The 25,386-nt window shown below is 37.0% G+C and overlaps 2 protein-coding genes across 4 annotated transcripts; both read right to left on the bottom strand.

Annotated features, from left to right (window-relative positions):
• Positions 1-2,097: 2,097 nt before the first annotated feature.
• On the bottom strand, positions 2,098-9,515 carry LOC104597936 (glycerophosphodiester phosphodiesterase GDPD6-like). Of its 3 annotated transcripts, none has more exons than XM_010259735.3 (8): positions 9,247-9,515; positions 7,200-7,378; positions 6,681-6,864; positions 6,245-6,319; positions 4,960-5,069; positions 4,403-4,621; positions 3,006-3,161; positions 2,098-2,567 (listed from the first exon to the last, which is right to left on the bottom strand). In XM_010259735.3, exons 1-8 carry the CDS (start codon positions 9,257-9,259, stop codon positions 2,331-2,333), a joined length of 1,173 nt encoding a protein of 390 aa, XP_010258037.1. In that variant the 5' UTR covers positions 9,260-9,515; the 3' UTR covers positions 2,098-2,330. The 3 variants fall into 3 exon arrangements, with proteins under 3 accessions (XP_010258037.1, XP_088760318.1, XP_088760316.1); XM_088904192.1 differs by lacking the exon at positions 9,247-9,515 and adding an exon at positions 9,039-9,228; XM_088904190.1 differs by lacking the exon at positions 9,247-9,515 and adding an exon at positions 8,645-8,999.
• Positions 9,516-18,596: 9,081 nt separating this feature from the next.
• Positions 18,597-22,578, bottom strand: AFP3 (ABI five binding protein 3). Its single transcript, XM_010259734.3, has 2 exons — positions 21,336-22,578; positions 18,597-19,184 (listed from the first exon to the last, which is right to left on the bottom strand). The coding sequence occupies exons 1-2, from the start codon at positions 22,174-22,176 to the stop codon at positions 18,766-18,768; spliced, it is 1,260 nt and encodes a 419-aa protein (XP_010258036.1). The 5' UTR covers positions 22,177-22,578; the 3' UTR covers positions 18,597-18,765.
• Between the last annotated feature and the right edge of the window lie 2,808 nt (positions 22,579-25,386).

The raw sequence follows: 25,386 nt of genomic DNA on the forward strand, positions 1-25,386 counted from the left end.
CTAGAAGATACCCCAAGCCTATAGAATCAGTCACTTTGTGAGAACATAGTGAAAAATCCATTAGCTCTGATACCAACTGATGTAGGACCAGCTCAATTCTAGTCCTTAGAGAATGTTGAATGGTTTTCTTGATCAGAGTTTTATGGCTATTCATGGCTGTAACGGTTAGAGAGAAAATAGGGAGAGAAAGAAGAGAGAAAATACTTAGAATCATTCACAAGGTGCCTAGAATGGCTTTAGGGCATGGGAATCACTCCCCATAGCTAGCATAAGCTAAAGAAAACTCAAATATATTTCATTGCCTTTGTGTAAAACGTCTATACATGTTTATAAACGCTAAACTCATAATAATCCTAGGAGTCAAACTATTAGACTCAACAATCCTATTAGGACTCAAACTAAGTTGTTATATCCTACTTCAATTCAAAGAAGACTCAATAACTTTAATCCTACTTATGCAATGACTGAAATTTTAAACATAAACATACTACAACTTGACAATCAAACCCTATTATTGGACCCCACAAAAAATTGAAAATGACAAAAATACCCCTACTATCCAAAAATACATAAAATTCTAATCTTGACTCTTTCGCTCATGCATCATTACCATATTGATCTAGTGATCTCTCATCCAATGGGTAGCCTAGGTGGCATTCGGTAGTGTGTAAATATCATGGACGAGACCATTTTGGTCCTGTCCATGGTAAGATATGGTGTTCTGCTATGTATAGATGATCCTCGTCCACAGAATAACATGGATAGGGATGGGCCACACACCCCAAGTTCGACTGTTTTTATGGGAAGATTTCAGTGTAACGCACCTGCGTTACAATGGTCCAATTACTCTCATTTTATTTATTTTATTTATATTTTATCAATAAAATAATATTTTTTTAATATTTAAAATTATTTAAAAAATGCAATTTTTGTGTATATATTGATGCATTTTTTTTTCAATTTATTAACCATATAAAATGCAAAAATTGGACATTTATGATCAATTGTGTAGATTTCCCATAAAATGTATATGAGATACATAGAATAAAAAAATGTGCACCTACAGAACGCCACCATGGGTGTGGACTAGTCCAGTCCGAACAATCTATCTACAATTTAGAACTATAGACTATGGTCTAGTGTGGATTGGTCCCTACCATAAGGTGTGGTGTGGACTAGTCCACATCCACCAATTTTTCATCCACAGTACAAAATACCCCCCTAAGTGCACAATAATCCTATTAATCCAGGATTTAGGGAGGGGCAAATGTACACAGTCGTACCCTTGCATATACAAGGAGGTTGTTTCCAAGATTTGAACCCTGATAACCCAAGTCGCAATGGGGCAATCCAACCTTGCGCCAAGGCCCACCCTCCCTGATCTCTCATCCAAATGATCAACCTTAAAAATAAATGTTTTCTGATGATTGATTCACTAATTACACAGATTAGCATCTAGATTGTAGATCTACTGGTTCTAGAAGCACAAAACAAGAAAGTGAACCTTTGCTTTGGAGGTAGGACTTGTGGATATTCAATGGTGCATACTCGTCACATCATATAAAAAAAATGGTGCATATCCATCTTTGCTAGTATGTGATAAAACAGAATATATCTCTCCACTTCCAGATCTTTTGATGGTCACACTGCCACAAAAGATGTGAACTAAGAACGAGGTCATTCGACTGTTTTTATTAAGGTACAAACCACCACGGTACCAAAGATCACCTCAGGTAATCGATGCCTTAAAATTCCGTCTTGTAGCTCCAAATACAAGCTTGCTCCTCATATTTTACTCATTTGTCCGGGAAATACAAAGATTTTGGCAAGGCATGCACAATCTTCCGTTTCTTTTCCCCTCCTCTTCTATCCTCTTTAGGAAGTGGCGGATGCAAACACTGTTAATCGGTAATCAGGGTTGTGAACTGATAAGCCTTTCCAAGTTTGCTGTGCTGCACTACTGATCAGGGATGCAAACACTGTTTATACTAGTATTAAACCCTTTCTGTTCAAAATCTGATGGTCTGCTGTGATGCACTACTGCTATGCCTTTCCAAGTCTGAAATTTGTTCTCTTTATATTTAGAGAAACCAACTCTAGAAGGAATTATGTTTGAAATTGCATTATTTCAAGGAAACAGAATGTCAGATACTGAAATAGTAGTTGCTTTTCAAGCTGCAAGTAACTTTACAGACTGCTTTCTGAACATTGAATAACAAATTTCTACCAGCAATGGAAAAAGAGAAAATGAAGCTATCCTATAAACAGACTAGCAACTTAATGTGGAACATAACTAGCATGGAACTTACAATCAGGAGACAGATATTTGTTCAAACTTTTCTATAGGTGGAGATCATCAATGCAATCTTATGTAATAACTTGGTTGCATTGCCGTCATTGGGAGAAGGAGAGGCCCATTCCTGAAAATTATGTAGGCTCCCTGTGAAGTCTGTGAAGAGTCCATCGACTCCAATGGTATTTATCCAGTAATCATACTCTGCATATGGGTCTTGATGAAAGTTGAAATGTAAGAACATGTTCTCATTCCTGTACGTGTATGGGTGCACCTGAAATGGAATCATTGTTAGAACCTCCTCCTATCAAGCCCTTTCAGACCGGTGCACAAAAACTGGAAAAAATTGCTTCAACCATATACCAAACATCTTAAATTGATGCAACGGTTGTTCTGTTATGACTTATGATCATCAAATATAGAGCAAGCCTTTTGTTTCCTGCCAAACTGGAAGGTGGTCTAATTAGGATGGCCAGGATCAAGACCCAAAAAGGCACTTCTTTGGTAGGCCGTAATAAGTAATAACTATAGGCCATTTCCACTGTTTTATTTATTATTTTGACAACTGATTGCTTTCCAAAAAAAGACCTTTGACCTGTGGTCTATCCAGGGGCCGATACAAAATTTGGACCGGCAACTAAATGTCATTTGTTAAGAATGCGCACATGAGATCAAGACAATGACTGCAGTTCTGGTGGGAAGATTTGCACACCTGTAGGTCATGCGCATGTGCTTTAGCTACAAGATCAGTAGGTGTTAACAAATAATTATTTTCTGTAGGGACAACTGTATCCTTCCAGGGTCCAATTCCAACCACATACTCCTTTATGAATTCAAAGTAACTATCTGAAGTAATCTCCCAATATGACTGCACAAAAAAATTGCCACTCCATGCCATTAGGTATAATTATAGAATTGAAACCTTTATCATAAGAAGCAAATTGAATAAAAAACAGACCAGGAACTGCAATCACAGTAATCACCAACTTGCTTTTTCCTTTCTTTTTCATAGCTAACTATCTCCAGTATATTGACATAGCTAATCAAATTAAGAATATGAACATTAACAAAATGAACCATTCAGATACCAGATCCCCCTTTTGTTCCTTCAAACTTTGTTTGTTTTGCTATTTTACATTAATACTAGGAGAATTCTTCCATTATATGATCATAAGCACATTTTATAAAGGTAGAGAGATCTTCAAACATGGCTCTACATTGAGAATGTTTTAATCATTATAGACAAGATTGCCAAAATAAAAAAAAAAAAAAAAACCCAATGCAAAAGTCTTGTAGATCACAACTAAAGAGGACTATATGAGATCTCTGGCTCCAAAATTCTCCTTATAAATGACTGAACAGAATTTGTAAAATCTTTTTGGGACCATATGCAATATGACCTGATGCTCAGAATTATCTGATGGAATCCAATCTTTTACCTAGGAAATACAGTAGATGTCCTAATCCCTCGTATATTGGCTATATGGGTGACTATAATTGCCTTAATACCTAAGCTGACTAGCCTCCCATTGGTTTGATCTGATCCCATATCAGGTATACTAGACTGGATTGAAACTTTGAACTGGTGGGCCAGTAGAACTGAAAAATCCATTAGATAAAGCCAGTTAATTCACTGAAATGGGTAAAAAATAACTTTTCCACTCTTAGTGTATTTCATTTGGTTCATACTGTTTTTATTTTTCAGTACAGATGATATCAGCAGTTCCATTTAGGTCAGATCACTAGCCTGACCAGTTGGACCAACTTGTGCACCACTTACTGACTACTGAGTCAATCTCTATCCCCAGTTACAAAAATTGCTGGGTGCTGGCTATGCCTGTTGGTAGATGCCTCTAAGATCTCATACATTTCTGCATTACACTTTGTAAGCTTCAAAAACAGATCTAAGTTTTATTGTTAGTATCATGTGGAAAGTCCAAAGCAAGTTATATAGCAAGCCATGCGACCCAAAGTGGTGAAAACTATGAACCATGTTGACTTCAGACTCCAGTTGTTTCAGAACTGAGAAAATGGTTGTTCTATTTTGAGCCATTAAATAAGAAAATGTATAACTTATCAATAATAATAAGAAGAAGAGGTACAGAAAACCTGATTTGTGTCTTGTGTTGGCACAGTCACATCATCAATTAGGAAGATTTTTGGCAAGTCTGTCAGGTTTGAAATGTAAATGAGTGACGTTGGAGCAAATGACTGGATAAATGCTGGTTGATTCAGCCAATCTTTTGACATATATGAACCTCTGTATCCATACTTCTTAAGTGTATCCACAAACTTGTCTTCAAATTTCTTCCCATCTGCCCATTTGACCTGTTGAAAATAGAAGCTTTAGCATTATGCTTACATGATATCTATAAATCTTGCTCACAATGACATGCCAAATTATTATTCATAAGGTGGTAAGATTATGTCTGAAAATAAAAAAATGTTCTAATGAAACTGAAAGTTTCCTCCAGGGATAACCTAATTTTCTTGAGGGTAAGCCCCTCAATAAGAAGCATAGAACCACTCAACCAGATAAATCTGTTAGTGACTATAAATTGAAGCATCTGAACACAATGCCTTCATTCCTTGAAAACCATTCAATACTAAATAACCCGCATCCTTCCAACAATTTCTTATTCACATTTACAAGAAGAGTTACTCACGTGCTGATTGATAAATACTGGATTTTTGATCTCTGGATAGATCCCTACAACTCTGGGTGCATCTAGTGCAATAGAAATGTACTCTTCAAATGTAATAATTGAGAACTTCCCTGTATAATACATTGAAACAAAAGAAAAGTAACCACCGCTGCACCTAACCAATGAATGTACAGCACAAGCATTAAAATACAAGTGTCATTGTGCAACCAAGATGAGACACCACCAAGAAGTTGGTAAAATGTCTATTGTACTATACTAAATCTTGTTTTAATTATGTAGTAACCACTAATATTCTTGAGTATCAAAACTACACATTAGATTCGTACCAACATCCAGAGGTACAGGTGCCCTATGAATAAAAGAGCCTTTATACTTGAGGCAATCTTGATCAATAAACATTTGGAACATGCCCATGGAAACTACAGGAGTCATGGTGAAGTGAATAGGGAATAGTTGTTATAAATTATAATCACCATTTTCTGACCGCGGTTCACCAGGAAAGACTGATTTTTATCCAGATGTTCTACATATTATTGCCCTAGTACATAGGATACCAATGTAATTTGGTTATCAAAAAGAACAGGGAGGAATCTAATCATTCAATAGGAGAATGGAAAGGATAGAGACCCTTAGAAGCAATCTCATATCCTTTGCTAAGTCCAGATTAGAGCATTTTCCACTAGTATCTTGCCTTGCTTTGTTCTAATGGAGGCTGATGTCATGGCATATGAGCTTGACAAATCAGGGTAGGAAGGAATGCATTATATGCTGAGGTAAAAGCTTTGGTTAGTATGGTATGCTGCTGAAGCCCCTGCTTTCTACATTTTGTATCTTCTCTTTTCTCTCTACCATCATTCTGTTAATTAATTATTGAAAGAATAGAAAAGGCAAATACAAAAATAAAATATATATAAGAGATATAAACTTTGCTAAACCTAAATCATGGAGGCATAACTTCCCCAGTCATTCTTGAGAATAATCGTATTAATCATCACTTAGTATTCATTTTTTATAGCAATCATCATTCATCTAGAGAAATCTTTCTTAGCCGGTGACAGAATTATTTGATATCAAATTCACTGCACATATTGTGTATGTGTATCAAAACAAGGTCCAAGCTACAGACCATTGAGCTGGAGTATGCTCCTGATATGTTTTAATCATTTTCATATGTCAGAATACATACAGCATATCAGAAATACAGATTCAATTTTCAAGTATCTTATATTCCACTGTTTAATTAAGACAAGAAAACGATTTAAGTTCTATACAGAGAGGAAGTAACCATTGTATTGTTGATCCCGGAACTTGTACCGCTGCTTCACTCCTAATGACTTCAACTCTTGTAGTGTGAAATCAACTGCACATAGTCAAAACACTATTTAGTTTATCTAGCTAACCAGCTTTGGTCCCTGGATAGCTGGGACCAACATTGGATAATGGCTTTATTTTTATACTTTTTATAGGCAAAACAATATAAGCAGTAGGTAATAAATTATAACATTAGATAAAACACATTATAGAAGGTGTCACAGTAGCAGTAAATTAATTACACTTAAAAACCCAAAAAAGAGCAAGTGTTATTTACAGATTATGCAATTAAACGCATTAACTACCTGACATCAGAACAATTTGATTTTATCTTTAGTGGTTTAGCCTTACAAAGAAGAAAAAATAATCTCAAGCATGAGGAAAAGGGAAATATGCATTTGTCTGTATACCACTGAACCAGCCAGTAATGTTCTCCCCTTGGACTTCATAAGTCTTCTTACGATTTGCGAACTCCTTACGTTCTGCAACATCAGTTGTATCATCAAGGGTGACATCATGAAAGCATATGAGGACACCATCTTTAGAGGCAAGAATGTCTGTTTCTATGAAATCAGCACCTTCTTCAATAGCTCTCTGCAAGAACCCACCAAATTTTAGGGGCCTGTTCTTTCTACAGTAGTAAAGAGATAAAGAACAAACAAACAAAAGTATATATGCATCCTTCTGTGGCATGGAAGAACAAACTAACATTGGTTATAAAGAAAAAGGAATGCACTCAAATTTTTAAAGACAGCTTAGCAATTTCATTACCATATTAAAAAACAATAATTCAAATTAACTTGTTTAACAGACAAAGTCAATTACATATGTTCAACAAAATCAGTCTTTAATTGTGTCAACTCATTAAGCAACTTATATCATTTCAGACTAATAAGGAAACTGATTATGACTTATTTATTGATATTTACCATGTATGCTGGTGCAGTTTCTTCAGGAAACTCTCCATTCGATCCTCGATGTGCAATATTATATGGGCGAAACGTCTGCAGGGGCTGTTTATTACTTTCAGCTACTTTGCTTGGAAGTGGATAAAAAGGCCTTCCAACACATTCCTCAAGGAGCAAAAGAAATACAAATGGGACAAGCCCTGCAAATTTGAAATGAACCAATTATTTTCTTCACAGGTGAGGTTCATTTTGTCAAGTGCACCTTGCCTGAAGTCTGAATTGAAGTGTGCATTAGTATGGATGCTTATATCTTTTGATTAACCTTGAATTTGATGTAATTTACCATATTGCAGGGTGTACCTATGATGCATTAAAATCAAATCATTCCACCTATTTATGACTTTGACTTAATGTTAAAACCTTCATGTTAATAACAAAACCTTTAATCAGTTGTACTAAGAGAATTTTTTGAAATATTTTTTTTCACATAATTTAGATTTGCATATTAAAGTTTCCTTTTTTTACCTATCAAAAAAAGTTTCCTTTTGTCTTCTTTTTTAGAAAGAGCACCTGATTTTGTTCATACCTGAACCCTGCCTTCCACCTAAGGCTATAGGATGCTCTTGTGCTTTAGCTACACTTCTCAATTTTAAATACTTCAGAAAATCCAATTTCAATATTGAATTAATCATTATAACCATACAGAATATTGTAAGAATATGAAGAATAATCTGAAGTCCTGGCCTTGAGAAAACATGAAGCACATGTTGAAGTTAGGAACCTGCATTATATGTGCACAAAAGGAAATATTATAGCTTAAATATCAACTTGAGCTAATGACTGTAATCATCAGGTGTTCTTTTGGACAAAAGAAAAGGATAAGAAGGCAAATAATGAAATAAAAATCCATGTCTTTGAATGGATGGTTAATGATCTAGTATGTCTCAACTCTTTATTGATGCAACCTCTTAGGTAACCACCTATAGATTGAACAGTTCCCAATACTGCAGCTTTATGGGAGCCATGCCCATGTTATTGCCAAATGTAGTTAGTGGTTACAAATAGTACTTTTGGCTTGTGAGGGAGGATGCCTTCCCCTTAATAAATAACAAGCATCTCTTGTAAGAAGGAATGCTCTAACTTCAAAAAGAAACATAGAACAGCAACTAAAGCGTTTCCATGTCCAGAGTAAGCAAAATACGGTGCAAACCTATTAAGCTATTAACCTTTTCCACTGTCAAAAATTTTAGTGCCTGTTGAAAAAGGGAATGCTCCAACTTCAAAATGAAAAATAGCACTACAACCGGAACATTTTAATATCCAGTATCAACCAAAATATCGTGCAACCAATAACTAAGAGCTTTTCCACAATCAAAGAATCCTAGAAACTACACATTGAACTTCTGTGCTAAACAAACGGGTGAATACAAAAACTACCCTGTCCCCTAAATAGAACCGGCAGTCACCATGAACCCGCCACCGAATCTGGTAATTCCAGGGAAACCATTTGCACGATCGGAAAATCCAAGGCGTTGACAACCTATAACCATATCCGGTCATACACTTGAGGCCATCTATCAACAGTCACACACAAGTACGTAATCGGCTTTTACCGTCATATAATCCAAATGCCACGAAATAAGAAGGAACCTTCCCGAAGGTGTTCAGAAAGCTAGCACTTTCAATCAGGAAAAAAAAAAGAACAGACAAAAAAATAAATAAATCCAGATTTCATTGGAGAATTTGAAGCCAAACAAACTTATCGACAGAACTAAAATAACCAACCGATAAAAAAAAGCTACAAAAAGAACAATCAGCTGCGAAAAACAAAATCCTCATTCCACCATCAAGAAAAAAGACCCAAAAACCATCGATACGAATAGCAACGATCCAAACGAAAAGAGATCCTTTCAACAACTCGAAAACAGTCCAGCATTGCACAGATCAAAGTGGTCGAATCTACTCCAACCAAAAATGATGCGAAGAAGCAAGAAAAAGGCAGTCAGAGTGGAAAAAGTGAAAGACTAATTTGTTTAGGGTTTTCAGTAACTATTCAGTTCATGCTTACAGACTGAATTCATGGTCTGATCTCTTCCTCTTCTTCCTTTGACTCCGTTTCCCTCCTCCCTTCACGGACGTCCTCGTTCACTACAATTCAACATTGTTTTCATTGCTTTCCGCGTTCGCTTAGATAGGTTGGGTGTGGGCCAGTCATTCTTTCCCGTCAATGATACTTCAAGCGGCCCCACCGCCATGGATCATATACCGTTGATCGAATTTGGATCTTGCGCTCATTAGTCATGTCATAGGTTTTCTCTGATTAAACGAGAATATAGTGAATCAAATCTTAGTGGTATATTCGTTCTTTTTAATCAACAATCTTAGTGGTATATTCGTTGGGGTGGAGTGTTTAAGGAGTGTTCCTTATCTTTTTAAATTAAATTTTATTTAATTTTTAACCACTTCTATCTATTGATGTTGTTGGAATATTCGAATGCAATTTATATACGTCTTTTTATTAAATTAATATAAATAATATTTCCATCATTCTTATGTGATTTTCAAATCCCCAACTCCAATATTATTATCAAAATCATGGTTTTTAAAAACGAACCGGTCAGGGGTCTGGTTATCGGTTCGAACGGTCTGGTCGTTCGGACCACTCGAACGATTAACCCATTCTGACAAAAATATTTAAAAATTTAAAAATTTGGAAAACAGTTAAAACCGTTTGAATGGTTTGAACGGTTAACTGGTTGGTTCAGCGGTTTACTTGCCAAAATCAACGGTTTTGGAGAAAAACGGAAGGTTCCTGATTTTTCTGGTCTGATCGTCCGGTTCGGCCTGGTTTTGAAAATAGTGATAAAAATGAACTTCTAATGTGTTAACATTGAATTTACATCTAATATTAACACATCAATATATCTGAAACATTAACGATATATATTAGAGCGAGATAAAGTGAATGTTTGGCATCAATGTCGTTTTCTGAGAAAATGGTGTCAGAGAAGCAGTGTTTCTAATAACGCTCTCATGTTTGGTATTGTTTTTTTTTTCAAAAAATAATAAGTTGTTCTAGACCACATATTGGAAATCTTTTTTGGTAATAAATCAATGTTTTTTAAGAAAATGGTGTATTGCTGCCAACAATGTAATGATGTGGCATCATCTTGGACGTTGGATAATATAAGTCAATGTTGAAAACATTGCTACCAGCACTGATACCAAACAAAACCAATATTATTTTCTCATAAAACGCCTATATGTCATCACCAATTCCAAACAAAAAATAAGCACCATTTTTTGTTACAACTCTACATGCCCATGCATAACACTGTTTTTATGAGAAAACTATGCAATGTTCACATGGCAAACGCCTATAAAGTACAAAAGATATTTCTCATGTGTAGTTGAATGAATGTGACCAACAATGTATTGTAATCAATAGATCCAAACTTCCTTTGGGTGTGGGTTCAAGGTTTCATTGAAGTGCTTATATTTGCTACTAAAATTAGCTTCGTTAGAAAGTCAACTTTTTAACTGAAATAAATTTTGAAATCTTTTGGATTTTACAATGAACATGTCTTCTTAGCATGCATGTAGGGCCCACCTTGCAAAACAAAGTAGACCCCACATGAAAAGTCAAGAAGCCATATTTGATGAAAACCCCATAAAGCCAAAAAAAAAAAAAAAGTGTCATTGAGCTGCAAAATTGACTTTTTGGCTAAGTTAGTGTTGTTTATTTCTCTAAGCTGTTCAGTCCCTTGGAAATGTGCATTGCGAATATCTCCCATAAAATAAAAACAATCTGGAGACTGAATCGGTCAAGGGTTGGGTTATCGGGTCGAACAGGCTGACCTTTCGACGAATGGTCAGTCCATTCTAACAAAAAAAAGTTAAAAAAAATTAAAACTGATCAAAATCATTCAAACGGTTCAAATAATTTGAACAATTAACCACTCAAGTCAGCAGTTTACTGACCAAAATCAACAGTTTTTATGAAAAATCCAATTTTGGGATAACCGAAACCGATCACCTAACCGGTTCCGGTTTTTCCAATCCGATTTTGAAAACCATGATTTGCACGGCTGCAAAAAAGGTTGTAAGGACCAACTCCAATCTCCCATCACAAGTGATGCACTCCCATTTCAACCATCAATGTATTTCCTTGATGCATGAACTCTTTGATTGGATTTCCCATTAAAAAATCATAAATTGGATCTAAAGATCAAAACACATTCATTAATATTATATGATGATATTAAAATATTAAAATTTTACTTTTTATGTCCTAGGACGTAAAGCCAATGCCAATATTGGCATTATATATATGACATTTTTTGTTAACCAGAACAGAGATCAGCGATAACATTTTGATGTTTCTTTCTAGACCATCATTTTCAGTTTCACCACTACTCTCTAGTCACTTCCACTAGCTCACTTGCTTTCATCACACCTTCAGTGAACTCACTTGGGAGGTTTTTTTTAATGTGAATGTTTTTTTGTCTTCATTTGTTTTTAAAATTGCAATTTCTGCTCAGCTCGGAAAGAGTATAAATACAAATATGTGGAGTGCAAAATCTTATATTTTGTATTATTTTGTATATATTTGTATTGTATGTATTTATATCTGTATTCCTTCCAAACTGAGACTTCAGCTTAATTTAAAAGGAGTATAAATGCAAATATCTAGAGTACAAAACCTTATATTTTATATTATTTTGTATTTGTACTTCAAAAAAAATAATGAAACAAACGTTTTCCTTTTTTTTTCAGTTTAAGAAGCAAAAATAAGTTGATTTTGTTGTGAAAAAAAAAACAATTTCTATTTTTATAAAAAAACAATATTGAAATACAGATGTTGCATGATTTATGAAAGATAATTTCATGATGATATATATTTGTATGCTTTAAAGCAAAAACAAGTTTTAGAAATAAAAAAAAAAAATTGTTTTTTGGTTTTAGTTTTAGGAAGAAAACACATTTACAACCAATAACATGTTTTGTGTATTTTATTTTAAAAAACAATTTGTTTTCAAACCACATGATTATAATTTGTCTAGAAAAAACAATTTACATTAACTACCAGTCTACCACGGCTGCAATCAGATTGGATTTGAATCAAATCAAGCTACATTTACATCGGCATTTAATTATCAAATCTTGGGTTTGAATCCAATCCAATTCTGACATTGGACTTTGGATCACATTTGGATTTAATCCGCATTCATTTCATTGTGTTTAAAAAGACATAAAACTTTAAAAATTAATTGTAAAGTATAATAAATATAAAAATAAAAATGATCAATTATAAATTTTATATAATTATAGATAATATTTCTGTGCAAATATATACATAATTATACTATATACATATATATAACATAAAAACAATAAATTTTATTAAAATTGAATTTTAATCAAATCTACATCAAATCCAATTATTAATCGAATACAAATTCTAAAATCCAAAAATGGAAAAATCAAATTCAAAGCCAAACCAAATCAGGTATCGGACTTTTGGAATCCATTAAAAGCCCTAACCACCGGCTCAATATTTGCATTTGCCATTCTTATTTGGTTGGTCCATCCAAATATTATCTTTCGTTTTACTTCCCACAAGAAGGCAAAAATGAAAAAGCTGGTTGGGCAACTTGTTTATTTCATTCACCATTGATATGGGGAACTTGTTTATTTCAGTCCCCATATCAATGGTGAATGAGATCATGCAGCAAGAATTGGGGTTTGTAGAAATTAATTCAAACCATATTTTGGTTGAAAAAAAAAACAATTTACTTAGTGTAGTAATCTTACATTCACCAAACAAAACAGAAAAAGATTTTAAACCAAGGTAAGTAAGTTGATATATACAGTATACAAACTACACTAAAAGTACATGCTTACGAACCGGGTGTCATGCAACATGCAAGAATCTTTTAAACCAACCTGTAAACCCTTGCTCTGCTCTTCTTCCAATAAACCAGAGGAAGTCGCCCTTATAATAATTTTGTATCGGGATCTGTTCCTCAGAAAACACTCCTCACCCCAACTTCACAGCCACATCCCACCTTGTAACGGGAACATCTCCTATCAAATTACAATGCACATGTATATGTGCATACAAGTCAACTTGGGCCCAGCCCTAAAATTTGGGTTTAAGACTCGAGCTAGGACTAAGCCCAAGGTCAAGTGATAGGCCACGAAGGTCGAACAGGGTGCCTATGTGCAATCCAAAGTACGTAGAATAAAAGCAGGGTGCCTACGTGCAACCCAAAGAACGTAGAATAAAAGCCATCATGCATGGCCCAGTATAGCAGGAATCGGTCAAGGAGGTCAGGTTGCTAGCCACAAGAACCGGTCAAGAGGTTAGATTGTTAGTTTGCCATGGCATGAGAATCGGCCAAATAGGTTAGTTTGTTATTCTTGTTAATTTGTTATTATGAGATGGCATAGGGATCAACTATGTAGTTAGAAGGATAATCCCTTACTTTGAGGTTATCTCAGTGGTAGACAGTTAGAATTTCTTGTATTTAAACACCATCCAACCACAAGGATGGGCAGTTGGAAGTTAAATAAATTTTATGGTTTTATTCTCACCTTAAGAAGAATAATCTTTCATTTATAGCTTTGATTGGGACCTATCATCAAGCCTGATTTTCTCAACCCAAGCTCAACCCACATTGTAATTTGATGCACTTGAGTTAGGTTCGGGCCAAAGCCAAGCTCATGTTAGTCAACGAACCCAATCTAAAATTATACATATATAAATGTATTTATGCAAATATATATACATATATTTGTGTGTATGTGTATGTGTATATATATATATATATATATATGCAACGTTTACATATACGTACATATGTATAAATGTATATAGTTGGGCCGGGCTCATTCCAGGTTCGGGCTACATAAGGGCTAGGCCCAAGCCCGGCCAAAAAAAATAAAAAACCTCGACTCCTTGGGCTCGAGCCCAACCCGAGTAAAATTCTGAATTGGGCCGGTTTGGGCTCGGAATGGGCCAGCCCAAGCCCAAATTGCACTCCTATGTTCCCAATGTGCAGCTGATACATGCTATGAGATCGGTGTGAGAAGTGCTACGTGAGGAGCAGATCAAAACTCATAATTTTGGGTACTGATGACTCTAATATGGGCCAGGTGGCAAGCTATAGGGCCCCATAGCTCAGAGCAAAGGCTGATCCTTCTTAGGATTCCCAAGTGCTGTTCAAGGTAAAGATGTAAGTGATGATGGAACAGATAGAGGAAAACCACAGCTTCATTGGTTTGAAGTTTGAACAGAGGAATGGAGCAAAAGGAATCTTTTGGGTCATAGGTTTTGTTCTCAATGAAACAAGTTGGATAGATCACATGCAGACCTTCCCCACATCGCCCCACTCTGTTTGAAGTCCATAGTTGGGCATGTCGCCGTGATCATTCTGTAACTACATTTTCCTATTCTGGTACGGCTTAATGGGGGCCATGGTGATACCCGATTTCTGTAGTTATTATTTTGGTTCAACGTATGTTCCATTCATATATTCTCCCTCTACCAACCAAATCAATAAAGCAAAAGCAGCAATCACTGACAACCTCCTTGGCGATACCAGTGGATTTGACAACACTTTGCGTTATTAGATGGGCATCACATTTGATTAGGGCACAAGTCGAATGGACTATACTTGCTTATACAAGTTTTTAGTAAGCTTGGGTTACAGTTATAGAACACCAGCCCCATCTAATAAAAATTCAGGCTTCTGGATCCAACAAAATTCTTAGATGGGCCCAATTTGCAGCCCCCCCAAAAGGTCAACTCTATGGATTGGACAGGCTTTGACGCATGCAGTTCCGCTATTTGGGCCTTTGTGGTACCGAAGTTCAAACTTCAATGTGTGTGATACGTGTACATTTGGAAGTAGTGATACAATTAGGCCTAGTTTGTTTTTCATGAAGTAATTTACTTTGGTTAATGTACTTATTCAGGTAAATATTTTTTCAGATAAGTATATTTATTAGTGTTTATTTCTTTTTTTAGGTAAAATTAAATAATAACAGTTTTATCCATAAAAATATCATTTTTGAAGAGGTAATGTTGTATTTACCAATTGGACGAAGGGTAATATTTATCCAGATACATGAGCTGCCTTAGAATCGTTCTTTTTCATGAGACTCGCATTGACCAAATTACCCATCCCGGTTTACTGAAAAACAAATGAGGCCTTCTATTGAAATTTTTAGACAGAACATCTCTATAAGAAGGACATCATCCTTCAAAAGTGGCCACATGTCATAACTCCCACTATTTAGCATATCGGTGGATTCAAAAACTGATACAAAAACCTTGTGTGGTAATAGGGGACTGTAACAATTTTGGCAGGTTTAGCCAAGAGTGTTGTAGATTTTGACTTTATGTGTTCTGGAAACCCTTTATTCCTACTCTTCTTTCTCATTAGATTTGTTCACGGCCGGGCTTCGGGCCTGACATACACCGTATCGGGTTCGGGCTTCAGGACGGGCCCCATTCAAAATTTGGCAAAGGCTAAGCCCGCTAAGCCCGAACCAACAGGTCGGTTTCTCATATGTCTCTATATTGATAGGGAACAAAATAAAATGATAAATAAATAAATAAGAGAAACACTTGACAACTGGACAACCAAGGTGGTGTTTGAGAAAATGGTGCCCCGTCCAAACTATATCAGATTTTGAGAAAATAACTAAAAATGCATGTGATGTTTGGTTAGCCGTTTTCTCAAAAAAAGCCTATTTTAGAAAACGATATTTTTGACATTTTCTTTCCTCAAAACATTTTCTAGTATGGTGGCTGATGTGGCTCCTATATGGTGCCGTTTTCCAAAAAACGACAATGAAACCAAATATAAATGTTTTCTCAAAAATCACAATGAAAAAATGCAATGGAATCAAATATTTTCCAAGATAATAAAAAAGTGTTGCATCTCCCTTCATAAATAAGACGTGTTTGGAATACATTTGTAGGGCTTGAGAGATCACTGCGACTCAATTCTCCATGAGCATAAACTATTTGAAAGATGAACACCCTTTCTGTTATTTCATTTTCTCCCTTTTTTTGGTAACCCAGGGTAATTCATTGTTTATATTAAGGAGGGAAATCTCTTAATAAGAGTATCCCTATGTTTTAAGAAATTGACTTTCTCTATCGAGCCCAGATTTCCTACAAATTTTTCCTATAAACTGTGGCTCCAATTCACGGCGGGTAGAGTGGGTAGGAAAAGTGAATAGGAAATCCCAAGTCTTCTATATCTAAGGTTCAAAGTATCGATACATATCGGCCCATATCGATCAATACGTATCGTTCTGGAACCCTTCCGATACGCCCTACTGTGGGTGTATCGGAGGTTTGACCGGTTCAGGGGGTAGAGGATACCTAAACCAGCCCTCCTGAACCGGTTGCAAAAAAAAAAAAAAGCAATAAAAATATGTATCGATTGACCCGATACACCGGTATTGATATTTTGAACCTTATCTCTATCCTTATTTTTTTTTAATTGTTTTAAACTATTTAAACCATTCTCAAATTTTCTGACAATTGACTAAATCCTCTCCTACTGTTAACATCCATTACCATAAAAACGGAAAAGATTATTTTGTCTATCATTTTTCTTTAAATTTTTAAAATAAAACATTTGCATAAACCTACCATTAACAGAAATGTAGGCACCAAACTCAGGAAGGTTACACAAAATGCACATATCCTTTTATCATTGATCAAACAGGCATTTAAGTACCACCATTGGCTGTTTGGGGTTTTTATGCTTCTATAAGAGGGATTTTCATTATCATGATTCTACACAATTCTTTCAAATATCGGCTAACTACCACAAGTTGGTTACAGAAAAATGTTGCTTTAATGGAATCTGAATTTATGGTCGCAGAGCAATTGTGACATTTGGTCCGAATGCACTTCATGGATACAAACAAGGTTTATGCAAAGATAAGGTTGGTACACTTTTGGAACACCGAGACTATGATCATGATGGGTTCTTGGAACTAACGGATGCGATGTTGCAGAGAAAGCTGCCTCTTTTGCAAAGACGCTGACAAAATCTGATGCAACAATGGTGAAGATTTCTCTGTCCCTAAATACTGTGCTGAGACGATCTTCCCTCACCTGCAAATCCTCAGAATATCCCTGGGAAGGGAAATCAACTGCCGGAGATATCAGTGACGATGGAGCATTGTCCAAAATTTGCATCTGTTGAGTTTTATTTTGAAAATTTGAAGAATAATGAAGGGTAAAATTGACTATAATAGGATAATATTAAAATATAAAAAAATTATGTCATGTGAAATAAATTGTGATGGAATACTAAGTTGCTAACGGCAAGGGAAGATTTAATCAATTGTTAAAAACGTTAAAAACTTCAAGATAATTTATAAACAGTAGAGGTAGAGTAAACAGTTTCCTAAAACTTAGCGGGTGTTTTTTTTTTTGAATTTTGAAAGGGAAAAAGTTGGTCAATGAGATTTCGGATTCATTGACCAAGATTCCTATGTTCATTTTCCCACTCGGGAGGAAAGTTACCAATACTTGAATTGGATAAAAATGTCCCTTTCAATAATGGGTTTTTATGACAAAATGACCATTACCTTATTTACCTGAGAAATAAAAGAACATGAATATTACAGAAAAGCGAATGGGGCGAGATTTTCCCGTTTTAGAATCATCACTTCATGGTTGCCACTTGCATTATCTTTGAGTTCATCACTTAATGTGGCTTCTACTATATTCCCTCATTTAGGGACCATTCTATGAGGTGCCCCTCGTATGAAGGGCACATATGAGCATTGATTGGTGATATGTTCAGCATTGGGTTTTATGCCAATTCAATATGGATCATGACATGGGTGCCCAGGGCAGAGAACTCACTCACTCTGCACTAGTTCACAACGTTGAAGCCTACTTAGATTTAGCTTTTGAGTTCTGCATGCGTCTCCATTAGGCATTAGCTAGTCCCATGATCCCATCTATAGTGATAAAGCTCCACCACAGATTTTGTCTTGCAAATGGGGACATGGAAGAACTTGATTAAATTCAATTTAACCATTAATTATATTTACCAGTTGACGAGTCACTATCCAAATTGCGAGTTGCTTGTCTACTTGTCCAAATAGATAGCAACTACATATCAGATAAAGTCAACAAGCTCCATCTACTCAAATCTCTGGTACCAACCAACCAATACACCACTTGCATCCAAGAGTCCAACCTAGCAACCTACATATTCCAGGCCTGCTTCTCCATTTCAATCTCATCAATCCAACCGATCAACCATAAGCTACATATTTGAATCATCCATGTGAATTTGCTGCAAGTACAAGTTGAAAAGAGCATCTGAAGAATAGGAAATGGCAAGATAAGAGAGGAGAAAGGAGCCTCATTAGTTATATGTGAAAATCTCTTCTTTTAACTTCGACCATTTTGTTTTTCAACAAAAGGAGGCATATGTAACAAATACAAATAAAAAGAGAGAAAAAATAAAGAGGGGAAAAAAACTCCTGAACATTTGTTGCACTTTGTTTTCTTCTCTGTCGTACCTCTTCTCATTTTTCATTACAAAAGAGAAGAGGGGGATGGATTGACAACTATATGTCTCAGGGGATGTGCCACATCACCGCCACCTGCGTGCTTAACAAACTCAGCTGGAGAAAGAAAGCTGCCATGGCACACACAGACTATCCTAACTTCCTCTCCCTTCCTGTACTTGTACAGGAACCCTTCTATTCTCTTCCCATTGGGGCCATCTCCCCTAGTAGATACACAAGGCATCTCATCCATCATATTTCTCCCCAACTCCCTCAGTCCATTGTCAACCACATTCGGTTTCTTTGATGTCTCCATCTCAACTCCAGCAAACTTGCTTGGCATTTCAGCCAACGTTTTGGCAGGGCTGGCCGTTGGTTTCTGCTCACAATTTTCTGGCAATGACTGCACACTGGTAGGGCTTCTTGCTTCACTGCAACTGCTCAATCCTGTAATGTACCCACCAAAAGAACAAGAAAGAAAAACATACAAAATTTGCTTAGATCCAAGGAGAATGTATTGTAGCAGGTGAGGACCGAGCCCCCATATCAATGCTAGATGCAGAAAATGCAGTGTGAACATGCACGCCAAAAGTGATGACAAATAACCTGTGCTTCCTTTATATATTTATATATCTATGTTTGTTATTATGCTCAAATTCAAGCAAACTGTTCTTTGTTTTTTCTTGGCCTCTTTTTTACATCTGAAACTGAAGAAAGGGTTATTACCAAGCAAGAACCGTCTGCAACAAAGGGCATATCAATCCTCAACAACAGGTGAGTTTTAAACAAGATGCTCTTCTCACTTGGGTTACATAACAAGATGCAGCAATTTAATGATTTGTTGTGATAGAAGGCTTGCACTCACCGTGAATTCAGACCATCAAGCTAAGCTAAAAAGGATCAATTCAGCAATCAGTACAGTTATCGTGCATGTAAACCAAAGACATGGAGCATACAGATTTGGATTTGGGTATGTGTCTAGGAGTGGGTCCACTTGATCAGAAAGATCTTGTGCTTCAGGGAGTCAAGAAAGACAGATTTATCAACAGGTAACTAGTACATGGACTCATATATTCTACAAAGACTACAATAACTATGCAGGTACTATGCAACCATGCAAGCGGACTATATTAAATAACCTATATGCCTTCCTTTATTGATATCTAATAAAAGAAAAGTTACCAACAAAAGAATACAATAATGAACATAACTCAAAGCATGATAAGATGCTAAAATCTTATATTGCAAAATAAATTACCTAATTGGGTATTGAATAGTTCAATTTCAATTTCTAACTTAAGTATTTTGTAACAATATTAACAATTTATAAAGAATGTGTTGCGGATTTTTTTTTTTTTTATGTGAACCCTCATTGAAGGATATAACACAAAGCCCATACCCATACCCATGCCATGTTGTGTCAAAGTGAGTATTTTAGGGAAAAATAAAGGATCCGGGCATCATAGTACAAAATGGAAGTCATTCTATCATATGTCAAGATTAAATTTTCTGAAGAAAAGTATGAGCAATGACTCAAGGAAATTAGATTCAGATGCCCCCCACAAATCAATGACTGAAAGTTGAAAAGGTTGCCAAGGTGAATTCTGTCAAGTGTTATCAAGTTTAATTACTAAAGCTTCACATTCTGTTTACCATGATGTTCTAATGATTTGAATTGAAAAGGAAAAGAAAGGAAAGGAGGAAAGAAAAGATTCAGCCTCAGTTTCTTTGACCACCCTGGGCCAGGAGTAGAAGGGGTAAATATACTTGTATGGGAAGGAATTTATCCATTGAGGACAAAAAGAAATTAAACTATTGAATCAATATATATTACATCTAATTCTTCAGAAAATTTTAGAAATGAAACGTTCTTTTACCTTTGATCAGAAGATATAATGTAGTCAATTACCATTTGAATCGAACATAATAGAAAAAGACAAGCAAGACAAAACCCAAAGCATCTAAATGATTCTTGAGATCTGAAAACCAAATTACAAAGAATGAACGCAACAAATTCCACAATTATTAAAGAAATTAAAAGACATTCATGCCCAGGGAAAGCATCGGCAACGTGAAAAAAAATAATATATGCAAATTCTAATACACTCTCAAAAAGATAACTGTCGTTTTTTGTTGCTATATCAAAAAAAAAAAAGAAAAAAGAAAAAAAAAAGGTGACAGAAACAGAACTCTTATGCAAAATACCAACAAAAATGGAGCCTTCGTAAAATCTATGCAACTTGTTAGCAAACAGAATCCACTTTCCATTTTTTTTTTCTTATTTTTCCTTCTTTCGAAATAAATCGGTTTTTCTGGGAAAATTTGCCATGATTGTACAACAGAATAACTCAAAATTCTCCACACCCAATTTCAAAGAAAAAAGAAGAAGAATAGATAGATAATAAAAGTAAATTTATAAGTACAGGGCATCCAAAGAAAAGAAAAGAACAAATGCAAGAATTAATCTCCCCAAAAAGCAAATTAAGGGTTGCAGAACATCTAATCACTGCAATTACCTATTTTACAGAGAGGAAGCGAATGTTTAACAAACAAATAGAAGAAAAGAAAAACCGTACATATAGGAAGACAATGTGATACCTTGAACTGGTCGACTCTCGAATTCAGAAACCCCAGAAGAGCTACTGCCCTGCGATCCAAGCGATCCCTGTGAGGACGGTGGTGGGTATCCTCGCATGGGAAAGGCGGCAGCCAAAACGTTACCTTTGCCATTCGTGCTTGTATCCATCCCATGTGGATGAGCGGCTCCCTGGGCAGCTGCAGCCCAAGTGAGCAGGCCAAAAGTCGGAGCTGCCGATGAAGTGAAGTCATTGGCAGTCATGTATTGCTGCTGCGGTTGTGGTTGCTGCTGCTGCTGTTTCGCTAAAGCATTGCTTGTAAAACCCTGGAAACTAGTAATGTTCTCAACCTTCCCTTTTAAATTCAATGACAACAGAACTTCATCGTCTAACCTCTTATCCTCCTCGCAATTTCCCTCCAAGGAGGCTCGATCCTTACCTGCCCTGGAATTCCTTTGCTTCTCTGATCGCTTTCTCTTTGCCTCCATCCTCCTAAGGCACTGCAGCTCTTTTCGCTTCCTGCGCTCTTCCTCCGTCTCCGTAGGGAGCGAACATGTCCGTGTAAGAGCGGAGCATGCCGCAGGAGGAGGAGCTGAGGCATCTTCGTCTCTCGCCATAGTCGTTAAGCCAGCGATCGATGACGACCGTACGAGCCTCTTCTCCCTTGGGTCTACCCCAAAGCAACCACCCAAAGAAAGCCCAAGATTAAGCTCGATCTCTTCAGTATCTTCTCTTGCCTCCGCAAATTCGCTTGGTCGGTAATTAGTAGCTGAGAACCTTTTCAACAGATCTCGCGGATGTCCACTCATTTGCACAGGAAGATGCTCGATTTCACTGGGTTCAGTTTCCCTTGCTTCTCTCATGCCTCACCACGAAGAAGGAAACTAAAGCCTTAAACACTTCTCTTAATTTTATTTTTTCTCACCCAAAGCAAAACCTCGATCATAAGGTCGATTATAAAGCAAAACTCCTCTCCTGAATACTCACGAAAGAAGCGCAACGACCGGAGAAACGATGGAAGGCGCGCAGAATATGAAAAGCATCAGAAAACCTAGAAAAAGGATATCGGAAAAACCTATACGTTCATGTTTTCGATTAAGAGTGGTCCCCAATCGATCAAAAGTACGCCGAGAGACCAGAATTTCATACTATCCGGCACGATTACGGCACGGACTCGCCGGAGAAACAGAGGAAGCCATGACAGAAGATGGCGGAAACACAAGAAAGATTTTACAAAAGGGAACGAAAAGAGATAAAACCAACGGAAACAAAAAGCAGAAAAGAGAGAGTTTTAGAATGACGAAAATTTAAAATTACGAAAAAGCCCTCACGGAAAACGAGGGAACGCACCACCGGGAGCCACGTGTATCCGATGAATCCTGGAGAAGACACGTGGTTCGGAGCCAGGTTTAGGGAGCGACGCCAAACAAGCGTCGCCACCGCTAAGTTTAGAGTGAGGGCGTCATGGAATGGGCTGTCATAGGAACACGTGTCATTATACTAATGTCAGGAAGAGGAAAACTGGCACGTGTCGGTAACAGTCTGGGAGCCTCGTCCTCGTAAAGCCGCGACGTCTTTTTCTCTCTCTCCTCTTAGCTGTCTTCCAGAACTACGGGCTGTAACAGCCTCAGAGTTGGACACGTGGCAGACAACCTCGCCTTTCGAGTCGCAGTTTCCGTCCGTGTCTCTTCGGCCGAGGAATCATCCATAGCCGAGGATCATGGGGAATCCGATTCTAATAGTCTCTGCTAACATGCGCCTTGAAGCGTGGCAAACATATGTGGCACCTGCCCAGCTGCCCTGCCTTCAACAGAAACGCTACTGTGTTTTATTGGGTAGTGATCTTACCATCATCCGAAGATGATTTTGATTGGATGGATCTGACAAGGCATGAGTCACAGGATCAGGATCATAGTATTGCAACCTTGATTCCATTATGCCCATCCGACGGCTCTGATGGTTCATATGTTCAGGATCCACCTAACTTGTAACTGGCATGCACATGGTAACTGAAATCGAAATACGACCGTCGGCTGTTGACACTCGTCAACCGAAGTAATCCCGAATCCCACGAAATGCACGAGGAAATGAATCATGAAAAAAATCGGCTAGGAAAGCGGAATAGAGGGTGTACGTGGTCCCGGGAGCCGGAAGGGGACGCGTGCCCCGGTCGAAGTAGTAGGGCCCAGCCGTAACAAGTTGCACTTTTTTATAGCAGGTACGGCTATGCGGAAGAAGGGAACACGTGTCAAAGAAATGTTGCGGATATCCACGTGGCGGTAGAATAAGGTAGGCCCACATCCCAGAAGGTATCAAGTTGGGAGGGCGACGTGTCACGCTTGTCGCGTAGGTCGCTGACATCACTAGCTGTCGCACGCACGCATAGTGTCGGACATAGTTATGGGTGGGAGTGAAAGCGAGAGTGAGGGAGTAAAAGAGAGGATTGGGGATCTCGTACGAGGCACGTGTTTCTTTTTTATTGGACCTCGTATAAAAATAATCTGAATATTTAGGGTATTTTACTTTTCAGCCAATTATAAATAAACACGTTGGGAGGCAATACGTCTCACTCAATGAGAGAGCGCTCATTTAATCATAACTCTGGAGAGAGAGAGAGAGAGAGAGGGAGGATTTTCTGAAAGATAATCTGGGGAGGGAACACGTCAGCGACGTTGACGTGGATTTGCAAGATTCCAATCCGGCTTTGGACGCCACGTGTTGATAAAAGGACGACAAAAGAGAAAAGAAACTCTTGGGGTGGTTGGGCAGCCAAATATGGGATTCTAATGTCGAAGCAAGGGCAGGTGTCGCTCAATGCCAGCTCCACGATTCAACACGATGCGTGGCGGGTACAAGCAAACTAACGAAGTGTCTTGGGCGAAGAGACTTTGGGTGTCAGATCAGATTGTCACGCTTTACCAACACAACAGTCAAAGGGTGTTATGGTCTTTTCATAAAAATCTTAACCACGTACTCAGTCTGGGTAAGTACAAAATCGTATGGTGCAAATAGGAAGAAGGAATTCAAAATCCTCTATGAAATACCCTAAACTGAAGATGTTTTTACTGGTCCCTGGCCAATCAAGCAACTAGCAATCGCTTGCAAGGAACAAGAGATCTATTTATTAGAAGCAGAAGGGATTTCAGATTGTAAATTTAGGGAAAGAAATCCTTTCATTGTAAGAAAGATATTTTCTTCTAGGGTTTTAAGAGTAGATTGAAAAAGAAAAAACAAAACAAATATGATCAACAAATAAAAGGACCCACATTAGATATTTTAACAAGGCACTATCTTAGGTGGGGTTCGGTTCACAAAGAGTGAGCAACCAATGGAGTGAACTGGATTCCTCACAGCTATACCCATGCATCTCATTTTGGAAAGATGATGGCCCAATGTTGACTAGATCCCCACTAAGAGATCAATTTGACCCAAACACCCCAGCTTCAACGATTACCAGAATTACTGAATTAGTGGGTGAATACGAGTTTCTCACTCTGTCTTTGTTCCTTTAGAAATAAAAGAAAAAAAAAACCCTTTTGAGGAGAAATAAAATAGAAAACAAAGTAAAATAGATGCCTTGAAAGAAATTATTGAACTGGGAATTCTCTTTTGAAGTGATTTTATACACGAAATTTCCTTATTATTTTTATTTTGGGCCAGGGGTCCATCTAGTACCGTTAGGCCATTATTTCCTTTTTATTTATTTTTATTTTCCAATATACGGTAGTGTCCTCGTGCTGAAAAATAAAATAAGAAATTAAGGGGGAACATGTCTCCAAATACATAATAATTGAAAAGTTAGGTAATAGAGAAGGTTCACAAATTCCCACATAAAACATAATAATATGTTCAACGTTGATGTGACCCCAGATGGTGCTTCCACGCTGTTCCACGTCACACAGACGACCCCATAAGCCCGGTTGACAATAGGGTTGGTTCTGGCCTTTGGGTTTTATTACTCACGGTCACAGATACTATAAGTTGTGGGCCTGGTTTGGGTTGGTCGGTTTGTTTTATTGTTTGATTCAACCGTTTGGCAACAGCTTTGACTTAACTTAAACTCCGAAGACCAA

This window comes from Nelumbo nucifera, chromosome 4, assembly GCF_055504915.1.
Source record: "Nelumbo nucifera cultivar China Antique chromosome 4, China Antique-T2T, whole genome shotgun sequence".
NCBI lineage: Eukaryota > Viridiplantae > Streptophyta > Magnoliopsida > Proteales > Nelumbonaceae > Nelumbo > Nelumbo nucifera.

Excerpts from the sequence above, each read along its gene's own strand:
- AFP3 (XM_010259734.3), bottom strand. The coding sequence starts at position 22,176 with ATGAGAGAAGCAAGGGAAACTGAACCCAGTGAAATCGAGCATCTTCCT. Across the intron at positions 19,185-21,335 it reads CGAGAGTCGACCAGTTCAAG|GATTGAGCAGTTGCAGTGAA; the intron begins GTATCACATTGT and ends GGTACATTACAG.
- LOC104597936 (XM_088904190.1), bottom strand. The coding sequence starts at position 8,738 with ATGACCGGATATGGTTATAGGTTGTCAACGCCTTGGATTTTCCGATCG. Across the intron at positions 6,320-6,680 it reads CATTACTGGCTGGTTCAGTG|TTGATTTCACACTACAAGAG; the intron begins GTATACAGACAA and ends GACTATGTGCAG. Across the intron at positions 2,568-3,005 it reads CACATGCGCATGACCTACAG|GTGCACCCATACACGTACAG; the intron begins GTGTGCAAATCT and ends ATTCCATTTCAG.